At 41.4% G+C, this 13,167-nt stretch overlaps 1 protein-coding gene across 1 annotated transcript in view; it reads left to right on the top strand.

Moving 5' to 3' along the window:
* The window catches only part of LOC135516483 (zeta-sarcoglycan-like), a 40,116-nt gene that overhangs the window by 12,632 nt on the left and 14,317 nt on the right, over window positions 1-13,167 (top strand). The window contains exons 4-6 of the mRNA XM_064940824.1: window positions 619-741; window positions 944-1,016; window positions 8,101-8,224. Coding sequence (XP_064796896.1) covers window positions 619-741; window positions 944-1,016; window positions 8,101-8,224 — 320 coding nt within the window. The remainder of the gene's footprint in view (window positions 1-618; window positions 742-943; window positions 1,017-8,100; window positions 8,225-13,167) is intronic.

Below are 13,167 nucleotides of genomic sequence, written 5' to 3' on the forward strand. Positions count from 1 at the left end.
AAAAATTGCCCGGTTGGTTAAGATAAAACAGCAGCCATCCCCTCACACTTGACCTTCAATTGTAAACTGGTGTCCGATTATGCAGAAAACACTATTTTGGGTAATTTGGGACAAAATTTAAATGGAACTTGGTGAGAATAATTGAAATGCACAGTCATTGCGCACCATAGTTATGTGGATTAACCATAAAGTGATTTATTGATGGATGTCCTATGAGCACCTTCTGAGCAGATGAAACTGACATAGACTAGCTTTTGTACATATGACATGACAACAATTATTAGACAGAGTAAAGTGAAAATAATTATATTTTGACTGACATTAATTCTGGAACAGGATCATTGCATATTGGCTCACATTCCAATATTGATCCAGCACTACCTTACTGCTGGATTTCAGCCCCATCACCCTCTGCTGACCCTGGCTTTTGAAATTCCAGATTGCTTTGGTTAGTTACTACAGTCAGTTATAGCAGCAACCAAATGGGTACCCAGGTTTGCAGTTCCTTCGCCACTGTTAGAAATGGCACTATTTTGGTGCCATTGTTAGTTCCACTGTAGAAATTAATATAGAACCCTATAGATACCACACAGCCAACTACTGCTTGTCTTTCCTCAGGTCCCGATTCAGTGGAAGCACAGTGTCAGAGATTTGAGGTGCGAAGCAGAGATGGAGGGAAGTTGCTGTTCTCTGTAGATGAAAAGAAGATCAGCATAGGAACAGATACAGTCAGAGTAACTGGTAAGAGGCGCTGCAGAGCCCAGACTGTCCAGTTTATACACAGTAATCGAACACCTCGCTTTCACAAGGAATACAGAAAAGTGGTCACTTAGGAACAGTAAAATCTGGCTTTGTGTGACTTACTTCAGTCAACCCCTGGCATAGTTCACATCATGAAAGCACTCCTTCTGTTGATTGCATTTGTGATTTCCTTTGTGGAAAGGCTCAGGCGGAGGGGTCTTTGGACACTCTGTGGAAACGCCACACATCCTGGCAGACGCCTCTCAAGATCTGAAGTAAGTTTATGCTCCCATTAAAACGTCACATCCTGGCTATTTTGTTTAAAAAGCTATATCATGGTATTTTTACATACTGAATTAAGCGTTTGTCTTCCATGTTCAATTAAAATGACTATGCATAATTACTCAATGTTCAAATGCTCAATGTATTTGTTCATTTAAAATGTTGTGTTCTGCCATTTGTCCCATTTTCTATCACCACCATTTTAAGCAGCACTGTTGGTAGTTCATGCTCTCATCATTGTCTCTATGCTTTTCATTCAAAACCATGACAAATCCAATTTCTCTGCAATTCTTATCAAACATGCACTATAATGAAAATTGCACAAGCGTAAACTAATTTATCAGTTGTTCCACTTGGAAATAAGTGCATTACATTTGGCTATCATGAAAATGAGTGGGATTAAATGCATAAATGCACTCACAAGGCAGTTCCTTCTCTCGAAATACACTTAGCCTGAGCCAGTGGCCCCCGTAAATCCATTAACAAGAAATAATGAGTATATTTGTAGTCTACCTTCATGGTTCTACAGGGAAGATTCCGATTAAAGTTGTCAGAGAAAGTGTTATGGTAGCTAATTCCTCTGTAGTGAGTTGTATACTGATGACATTGCCCAAAGCTAACACTGTTCAATAGTAATTTAGCAAGAAATTAAATTACTGTTGAACAGCTTCCCAAATCCCAGACCGTAGCTTAGACTTACAATCACACATAGAAGTGAATCTGAAAAGGAGAATCTGAGTGAACGACTATACCATTTAGCTAAGCTATGAATGACATGAATAATCAAGTCAATAAACGTTGGATAGTTAGTTAGCATGAAGTAAATATACTGGCAAGTTCGATGTATTAGTAGTAGAGGTCGACCGATTAATCAGAATGGCCGATTAATTAGTGCCGATTTCATTTTCATAACAATCGGAAATCAGTATTTTTGGACACTTGATTTGGCCGATAAAAAAAAATATGATAAAAAAATATATATATATATATATATATATATATATATATATATATATATATATATATATATATGTGTATATATATATATATATAACACTTTTATTCAATCTTTATTTAACTAGGCAAGTCAGTTAAGAACACTTTCTTATTTTCAATGACGGCCTAGGAGCGGTGGGTTAACTGCCTCGTTCAGGGGCAGAACGACAGATTTTCACCTTGTCAGCTCAGGGGATCCAATCTTACAGTTAACTAGTCCAACGCTATAACCACCTGCCTCTCGTTGCACTCCACGAGGAGACTGCCTGTTACACGAATGCAGTAAGCCAAGGTAAGTTGCTAGCTGGCATTAAACTTATCTTATAAAAAACTATCAATCAATCATAATCACTAGTTAACTACACATGGTTGATGATATTACAAGACCATGGTGCTTGCCTACGGAGCTGTGAGGGGAACGGCACCGCAGTACCTCCAGGCTCTGATCAGGCCCTACACCCAAACAAGGGCACTGCGTTCATCCACCTCTGGCCTGCTCGCCTCCCTACCACTGAGGAAGTACAGTTCCCGCTCAGCCCAGTCAAAACTGTTCGCTGCTCTGGCCCCCCAATGGTGGAACAAACTCCCTCACGACGCCAGGACAGCGGAGTCAATCACCACCTTCCGGAGACACCTGAAACCCCACCTCTTCAAGGAATACCTAGGATAGGATAAAGCAATCCTTCTCACCCCCCCTTAAATGATTTAGATGCACTATTGTAAAGTGGCTGTTCCACTGATGTCAGAAGGTGAATTCACCAATTTGTAAGTCGCTCTGGATAAGAGCGTCTGCTAAATGACTTAAATGTAAAATGTAAATGTAAAATGACATTAATAGTTCACCTAGCGTGTCCTGCGTTGCATATCATCTGACTGAGCATACAAGCATACAAGCATCTGACTGAGCGGTGGTAGGCAGCAGCAGGCTCGTAAGAATTCATTCAAACAGCACTTTCGCCTATCAACTCCCGAGATGAGGCTGGTGTAAGCGAAGTGAAATGGCTAGCTAGTTAGCGGGGTGCATGCTAATAGCGTTTCAAACGTCACTTGCTCTGAGACTTGGAGTGGTTGTTCCCCTTGCTCTGCATGGGTAACGCTGCTTCAAGTGTGGCTGTTGTCGTTGTGTTCCTGGTTCGAGCGAGGAAAGGGACCGAAGCTATACTGTTACACTGGCAATACTAAAGTGCCTATAAGAACATCCAATAGTCAAAGGTTAATGAAATACAAATGGTATAGAGGGAAATAGTCCTATAATTCCTATAATAACTACAACCTAAAACTTCTTACCTGGGAATATTGAAGACTCATGTTAAAAGGAACCACCAGCTTTCATATGTTCTCATGTTCTGAGCAAGGAACTTAAACGTTAGCTTTCTTACATGGCACATATTGCACTTTTAGTGGACTCAAAGTGTTCACTTCTTTGTGTTAAGTAGTAAAAAGTAACTTTTCCGGACCCATTTTCATAGCATGCAATGTCTACGTCGAGCTCGTGACTAAAATATGTTGGATGCATTTGTGTTTAAGATTATTTTGTGCCCAATAGAAATGAATGTGGTGTCATTTTGCAGTAACTTTTAAATAAATAAGAATAGAATATGTTTCTAAACACTTCTACAATGTAAAGGCTACCATGATTACAGATAATCCTGAATAAAATGTGAATAATGATAAGTGAGAAAGTTAGACGCACAAATACCATACCCCAAGACATGCTAACGCCGCCATACGGCCACCACCATGCAGCAACTACTGCCATACAGCTACCACCATAAAGCACAGCTACCACCATACAGCTACTACTGCTACCACTACTACTACTACTGCCATACAGCTACCACCATAAAGCAAAGCTACCACCATACAGCTACTACTGCTACCACTACTACTACTACTGCCATACAGCTACCACCATACAGCTACTACTACTACTACCACCACTACTACTACTGCTACCACACTACTGCCACCACCCTACTACTACCACCACCTACTACAGCTACTACTACTACTACTACTGCCATACAGCTACAACCACCCTACTACTACTACCACCACCACGATACAGCTACTACTACCACCATACAGCTACTACTACTACTGCCATACAGCTACTACCACCACCCTACTACTACTACTGCTGCCACCACCCTACAGCTACTACTACTACACCACCACTACTACTACTACTACTACCACACCACCCTACTACTACTACCACCAACACCACCACACCACCCTACTACTACTACTGCCACCACCCTACAGCTACTACTACTGCCACCACCACCACCACCCTACTACTACTACTACTACTACTACTACTACTGCCACCACTACTACTACTGCTACTACCACCACCACTACTGCTACTACTACCACTACACCAAACAACCCTACTACTACTACCACACCACCCTACTACTACTACTGCCACCACACTACTACTGCCACCACACCTACTGCCTACTACTACTGCCACCACACCACCCTACTACTACTGCACCCTACTACTACTAACCACCACCACCCCTACTACACCACACCACCCTACTACCACCAACCACTCTACTACTACTGCCACCACAACTACTACCCTACTACTACTGCCACCACAACTAACCCAGCACCCTACTACTACTGCTACCACTACTGCCACCACTACTACTACTACTGCCACCCTACTACTACTACCACACCACACTACTGCCACCACCTGCTACTACTACTACTACTGCCACCCACCCTACCTACTACTACCACCACCACCCTACTACTACTGCACCCTACTACTACTACTACTACCACCACACCCCACCCTACTACTACTGCCACCACACCACCTCTACTACTACTGCCACCACCAACTACTGCCCTACTACTACCACCACCACCCTACTACTACCACCACCCTACTACTACTACACCACCCTACTACTACTGCTGCCAACCACCCTACTACTACCCTGCCACCACCCTACTACTACTGCCACCACCCTACTACTACTACTGCCACCACCCTACTACTACTACTACTCACCACCACCCTACTACTCCTACCACCACCACCCTACTACTACTACTACTCCTACCACCACCCTACTACTACCACCACCACACTACTACTACTACACCACCACCACTACTACTACCACCACCACCCTACTACTCCTACCACCACACCCCTACTACTGCCACACCACCCTACTACTACTACTGCCACACCACCCTACTACTACTACACCACCCTACTACTACTACCACACCACCCTACTACTACTACCGCCACACCACCCTACTACTACTACTGCCACCACCCTACTACTACTACTGCCACCACCCTTCTACTGCCACCACCCTTCTACTACTACCACACCACCCTACTACTCCTACCACCACCACCCTACTACTCCTACCACCACCACACCACCCTACTACTACTGCCACACCACCCTACTACTACTACCACACCACCCTACTACTACCTACTACTACTACCACCACCACCCTACTACTACCACCACCACCCTACTACTCCACCACCACCCTACTACTACTGCCACCACCACCCTACTACTACTACTACCACCACCACCCTACTACTACTACCACACCACCCTACTACTACCACCCTACTACTACCCCACCACCCCCCTACTACTACTACTACTACCACCACCACCCTACTACTACACCACCCTACTACTACTACTGCCACCACTCTACTACTACTACTACTACTACTACCACCCACCCTACTACTACTACCACCCCCTACTACTACTACCACCACCACCACCCTACTACTCCTACCACCACCACCACCCTACTACTCCCACCACCACCACCCTACTACTACTACTACCACACCCTACTACTACTACCACCACTACTCCTACCACCACCACCACCACCCTACTACTACCACCACCACCCTACTACTCCTACCACCACCACCCTACTACTGCCACACCACCCTACTACTACTACTACTACACCACCCTACTACTACTACCACCACCACCCTACTACTGCCACCACCACCCTACTACTACTACCACACCACCCTACTACTACTACCACCCTTCTACTACTACCACCACCACCCCCCTACTACTCTTACCACCACCACCCTACTACTCCTACCACCACCACCCTACTACTCCTACCACCACCACCCTACTACTCCTACCACCACCACCCTACTACTACTACCACACCACCCTACTACTACACCACCCTACTACTACTGCCACACCACCCTACTACTACTGCCGCTCCACTCTACTACTACTACTGCTACACCACCCTACTACTACTGCCACACCACCCTACTACTGCCACCACCACCCTACTACTACTACTACTACCACCCTACTACTACTACCACCACCACCCTACTACTCCTACCACCACCACCACCCTACTACTACTACTACTACCCCACCCTACTACTACTACCACCACACTACCCTACTACTACCACACCACCCTACTACTACTACTACCACCACACCACCCTACTACTACTACTGCCACACCACCCTACTACTGCCACCACCCTACTACTACTACTACCACACCACCCTACTACACCACCCTACTACTACTGCCACCACCACTAATGCCACACCCAACATACAGCTAGTACTACCACCACACAGCAAATAGATTGCCATACCACCCTTTTACACCACCCTACTACTACTGCCACCACCACTAATGCCACCACCACCAGTGTGTCTATTTATTTATACACATTTTAACATTAGGTCATAAAGAGTGCATGTTGAATTTCATCAAACATATTTCCCAGTAATAGGGTTGATGATTGAATTTAAAAATCAGCCATACACCCCTTGTGACAGAGGAATGGAAGGTAGTTTGTGTGCAACAGGGAGGGGAAATTGAATGCAAGTTTAACAACAATATTTAAACGTGTTAAAACATTTCTATCCACTGGGTAACATCATTGACCTTTGATGCTCGATGTGCTCATTTGTCCACCACAAAACACCAGGAAATGGTAAAAGTAGAACCAACTCACCTGCTTTTATTCTATGATTTGACTGTTACAAGAAAACCAACTAAGAGTAACTAAAAGGAACTAAGAGTAACTGACCAACAACCAAAATGAAACAGGTGTGGTTTTAGGAGGGGTTCTGAAAGACACTCATGAGGTGTCCACTGAAAGTTGACTAGCAACAAGAACTGGAACCGAAGATAGCCACCGTGAGCACCCACACAATTTGCCCAAGTAGAGCCAAACAAAAGAATAACCCACACCACACTCAAAGACAGGGAGCAAACCAAAAAGGTGGACCAAAACAAAATGAGACAAGGGAACTTTTTTTCTAGAAATCAAATCAGGAGCGCCAAACTAAAGATGTTGACCCTCCGCATCTTTCAAGACAACTGAAGCACTGGGCCAGACACTCTTAAAGATCACATGGGCCAGCACAGGCGAAGCGCCTTCCCACTAACGAGATGGCAACCAGCATAGGTGTAACATCTACTGACTAACGAGGTGAGACCAATCCATGCTACGTGCAAACGTGCTAAAAGTCCAACCTCAAAACATAAATGGAACTAGTATATGTTCAATGTTTCTTTTGAAAAACAAAAATTGCTTTAAAATATATTTTTTACTATATTAAAACCAGAGTTCAGTTCACGTTACAGGGTTGAACTTAAACCTGAGGGACAAATGTAAATAAATTACTAATCATATTAAATAGGTGAAAATCTTCAGAAACTACTATCCGAAAGTAACAAAATAACTAGGACTTTACAATGATGTTGAAACTTGGGGAAATCTTGGCGTTAAGTGTGTGAAAATCTTCCTAGACGTTTGACAAGCATGACATGGAAGGAGCCTAAATTGGGATTTTCTGAGAAAACACAATTTATTTGAATGACTGCTATTGGAATTTTAAGCACAGATATGTGATCCAGTTGCTAAACTGTATCTTATCTTAACAGGTTATAAAATAAACAGTAAAACAAAATAATAATTTTGAAAAATTAAGTGGTAAATGAAGTGGAACACAAATGCTTTCATTATGTTGTTGTGTTTGTCAGGCTTGAGTCTCCAACAAGGACCTTGACCATGGAGGCTCCCAGAGGGGTAGAGGTCACTGCAGCCAGGGGGAAACTGAAGGCCACGTGTCGGAAAGACCTGGAACTCCAGTCAACAGAGGGAGAGGTGAGGAGGTCATGCACAGAATCAACTGTCCTCGAATTAAGATGTCATCATCTATCAAAATAACTATGTCTATAGATGGTTTTAAGGTATTCCCATCCCACAGCCTCGATTCTCATTGTCAGTTTTTGTTGTTGTGTTAAGGTACTGTAGGGGAGACCGGGACAACATATTTTGGAGTTGTTTTTTAAAACCCTATTTGATCTAACATTGTTTGATTCAGATATCTCAATATTTCACACAAACAAAGTACATTTGTCGGCTAATTAATAGAACAGAATGTGTTAAATGTGGACTTCACAAATCTGGCATATAGATGCAAGGTCCTGATGTTACAATTAACCCCAATAGCAGGTTTAGTTGTAACATTTTATGACACTATCTTTAATAGTAAACATGTGTGTTAATTCAAGTGTTATGATTTGAAACTGATATTTAGGAAAAAAATACACTAAATTGACAAAAACATATTTTCATTGTATCTTTAAAGACTTACTACAAAAGTCTGAAAATTATTGTTGTATATATATTTTTTAAAACCTCCCGTTTTGGACTCGACATGTAAATGTATGGTACAGACATGCACCATATACCATCTGTAGTTATCTCCTACCATATACGTGCCTAAAAAAAAGTCTATACCCCTGTCACGCCAAATAGTGTCCCCCTGCCAAAAAGTGTTGCTATTGTGCGTCCCTCGTTGCTAGAACTTGCAAAATTCTGACCGAATTACGTAATGAATCAAAGCGTCCGCTGCAATCCTGGTTGCCTGGCTCTATTTTACCTCGTAGCGTTCGCGAAGCAAGGAGGACGCGGGACAGTTGTATTTCTATTTTATGCCTTGCGGTTGGAGGCCGAGCAGTTGCCATACCAGGCAGTGATGCAACCAGTCCAGGATACTCCTGATGGTGCAGCTGTAGAACCTTTTGAGGATCTGAGGACCTATGCCAAATCTTTTCAGTCTCCTGAGGGGGAATAGATTTTGTCGTGCCCGCTTCACGACTGTCTTGGTGTGCTTGGTTCATGTTAGTTTGTTGATGATGTGGACACCAAGGAACTTGAAGTTATCTTCTATAAGAAAACTGGACGGATTTAGCTATGTACAACCATTTTTCAACAACCATTTTACATCTAGCTAGTTGGTAATCTACATGTTGCTAGCTATACATATAGCTCAGTGGGGCTGCTGAGGGGAGGACGGCTCATGATAATGTCTAGAATGGAGTAAATTAAATAGTATCAAACACGTCGTTTCCATGTTGATACCATTCCATTGACTCCCTTCCAGCCATTATTATGAGCTGTCCTCCCCTCAGACACCTCCACTGGTGTAGTTCAATTTCTATCATGTTGAGGTATCTAGCTATAATTTACACCTGATCAATCAAATGGATAGGTGCAAGCAATTATGGTAATTCCAATTGCCCTTAACTAGTTAACTAGGTGTCTTCGCTAGACAGAAACTTGTTCGGCTTCATATGTACCTACGGGGAAAGGATGGCCAGCCACAGAGGAGGGTGATTTTTACTAAGGAGGAGTAGGAGGCCGTGCTGGCCATTTCGGAGTGAAGAGGATGATTGCCAAAATCAACCTGCTCTTCTTCTGACAGAGAATTGTCAAGGAGGTGGACCGCGGGGCAAGTAAATTAACCTTTTGTTTATCAATTACATTCTATTATATCTGAAATTATTATGATTTCAATGAATGTCATATCAGAGATCACACAATGTTTAAATTTGTCACTTTTTGCTTAAAAGTCAGTACCCTGTTTAGCCTGACAGAGGTTTGAGAGGGCGAAGACTGTGGCGCCGGAGTTGAAGCCCATCAAAGTTGTTTCACCATGGCACATGATCGGTAAGGGTCCCACTTAAAATTTTGCCCTGATAAGTTGTTTTGTAATGGTTGCTTTATTTTGACCACAGCAGAGTTCAATATTCTAGAATGTGCTTACAAATATGAAAGTGTGCAGACTGTATGACACAGATACAGGCAAGAAAAAAATCATCTTCTCTCTAACACTTTAAATGTTAGGGGTGGACCTCATTGGACCCTTCACTAAATCCAGGAATGGCAACAGCTGGTGTCTGATGGCGACCCATCACTATACCAAGTGGGTGGAGGCAATACCTATTAAGCTCAGTAAAGGAAGAGTATGTACTTAACTCAAAATTCCCTTCTGTAAACCAATTTAAAAGGGTGTTTGGAACCAAAATTAGATTTTCGTTTTGTATGATACCCATCAAGGATGAGGATGTTGTTCATCTTCAACACCCACGGTTCTCCTGAGGTCATCTTGAGGTCATCTTGACCGAGGTCATGAACGCTGTATGTCATAGTTTATATTCTGTCACTAATGTTGTATTATTATTTATTATTATTATTATTTATTATATAGGAAGGCGAGACCTAGGAAACGTTGCTGCTCTTTCGCTCCTAGCTGGGGTCAACATCTGTTAAAGTGAATATATATCTCAGATAACTATTTGCATGCAAAATAACCTGAAGCTAGTTTTAGTTTCTCTAACACTGATATTTGTCTCTTTGTTTTCATTTATATAACTGTTTTAAATCTACCAGGGATAATTTGACACTAAGGTGGTCCCTCTGATCATGATTAAAACCTGCACTGTGTACTAGCTAGTACACTGACATTCTAAAATGATAATCCAAAGGATATCACGTCACACAGATTTTATTTGGTCTTGATTAGGCCAATTCCAAAATGTTTCTTTGCTATTAGTTAACATAATATATATGAGCATAAATATGATACTGTAAGTTTGTAATATTGATGGGCTCCAAAATATTTTTTATTTTTCAAGTCCATTTCTGCTTGATACCTGGTATGTCAAATTGCAGTGTGTTTTTTTAAACAAATGTTATCTTACCCTCTTAGTGCTTGAGCTTTATTTTCTGAAAATATTTTGGATATTCAACACTTATTGACCCAGATTATATATATATATATAGAGAGAGAGAGAGAGAGAGAGAGAGAGAGAGAGAGAGAGAGAGAGAGAGAGAGAGAGAGAGAGAGAGAGAGAGAGAGAGAGCAGTTCCAAGGTAGAGACACTGACTATTCACTATCTACCACATTGAAGAACTCTGGGTTAAGTTAATTGTCACTTCTACCTCTAATCAGCCAATCACAGTATTCTGTCCTTATATGCCAGGTTAGGGTTACACACTCATTTTCTGTCATGGTCTATGGACTCCCTGAAGTAGCTTTGGACACCCCATGTATTAAATTCTAGTTCTTCCACTGCACCTTCCTCTATATTCCACACACCAGGATTCTGTATTTTAGTCTATGATTGCCATGTGAGTGTACAAACAATCTGTGAAAATAAATGAATGACAACTGTACCAAAAAAATGACCAAAGTTTAAAAATAGTGCCTGCTTGGTTTTCACAGCTGTTTCACAAAGTGTTCATTGTAAATTCTAAGGTATCCTTTGATGGTATATATATTTGTTCCACATTAGGACCTACAGCAGATACATATATATTCAACCACTAGGATGTACTGATGAGCTATGGGAGATATAACAAAAATGAATCATAGTAGAGGCCGACTGAAATTGTATTATTTCAATGTAGATAAGGGAAGGGCAGGTTAAATGAAAAAAATGACGGCCAGACAGACAAGTGTATGAATCAAATGGATTTACATGGAGTGGGAATTAGCTGACTATGTGATCTGTAAGGTAAGTAAACCTTAATGTGTCAAGAAGATTACATGTTTTCTTTGCCATTTCCTGAAACATAGCAACGTTTAAGACATGGACGTCACGTGTAATGTTAATGAGGTACCCAAAAGTAGTTTGAAGTAATGTTTTCATTTTATTAGCTAAACAAAACTTGTTTAAACAGCGAAATTGTCACGGAAATCTGCCTTGTTTGTATAGCGATGATGAAAAGAACATAATTTTAGGCTGTAATGATCTCCAAAATTCTAATCATTAGGTCATCACACTGTTGATATAGCAACGGACGCAAATCGTTTATTGAATCCCATTGTGACACGGAGGGGGACACTTTTTGGCCGGGGGATAGTATTTGGCATGACACCCTCTTGAACTTATTTCTCATTTTGTTCCGTTACAAAGTGGGATTGAAATTTATTTAATTGTCATGTTTTGTTATTGGTCTATACAAAATACTACATAATGTCAAAGTGAAAAGAAAATTTTGCAAAATGTTACAAATTAATAAAAAACATGTAGCTAAATTATAGTTGTTGCATAAGTATTCACCCCCCTTTGTTTAGGCAAGCTTAAATTATTTCAGAAGTCAAATGTGGTTTAACAAATCATGTGGACTCACTCTCTGTGAAACAATAAGGTTTGAATGACTATCCCTTCCTCTGTCCAAGATACAGTGGGGCAAAAAAGTATTTAGTCAGCCACCAATTGTGCAAGTTCTCCCACTTAAAAAGATGAGAGAGGCCTGTAAATTTTCATCATAGGTACACTTCAACTATGACAGACAAAATGAGAAAAAAAATCCAGAAAATCACATTGTCGGATTTTTAATGAATTTATTTGCAAATTATGGTGGAAAAAAAGTATTTCTCTCTCTCATCTTTTTTAAGTGGGAAAACTTGCACAATTGGTGGCTGACTAAATATTTTTTTGCCCCACTGTACATACATCTGGAAGGTCCTTCAGTAATGTATTGAATTTTAAGCACATATTTAACTACAACGACCAGGGAGCTTTTCGAAAGGGCAGTGATTGGTAGATGGGTAACAATATATTCAATGTCAGATTGTCTATCTTTAAGCATGGTTAATTTAAATGTATTCTATAGATGATGCGTTAAACCACCCGGACACATCAAATATGCAGGACAGGAAGGAAACTGCAGATGTCACCACTTTAAAAAAATGTATTTAACCAGGCAAGTCAGTAAAGAACAATGTCTTATTTACAATGACAGCCAGATGA

Source organism: Oncorhynchus masou, chromosome 27 (assembly GCF_036934945.1).
Source record: "Oncorhynchus masou masou isolate Uvic2021 chromosome 27, UVic_Omas_1.1, whole genome shotgun sequence".
Taxonomy (NCBI): Eukaryota; Metazoa; Chordata; class Actinopteri; order Salmoniformes; family Salmonidae; genus Oncorhynchus; species Oncorhynchus masou.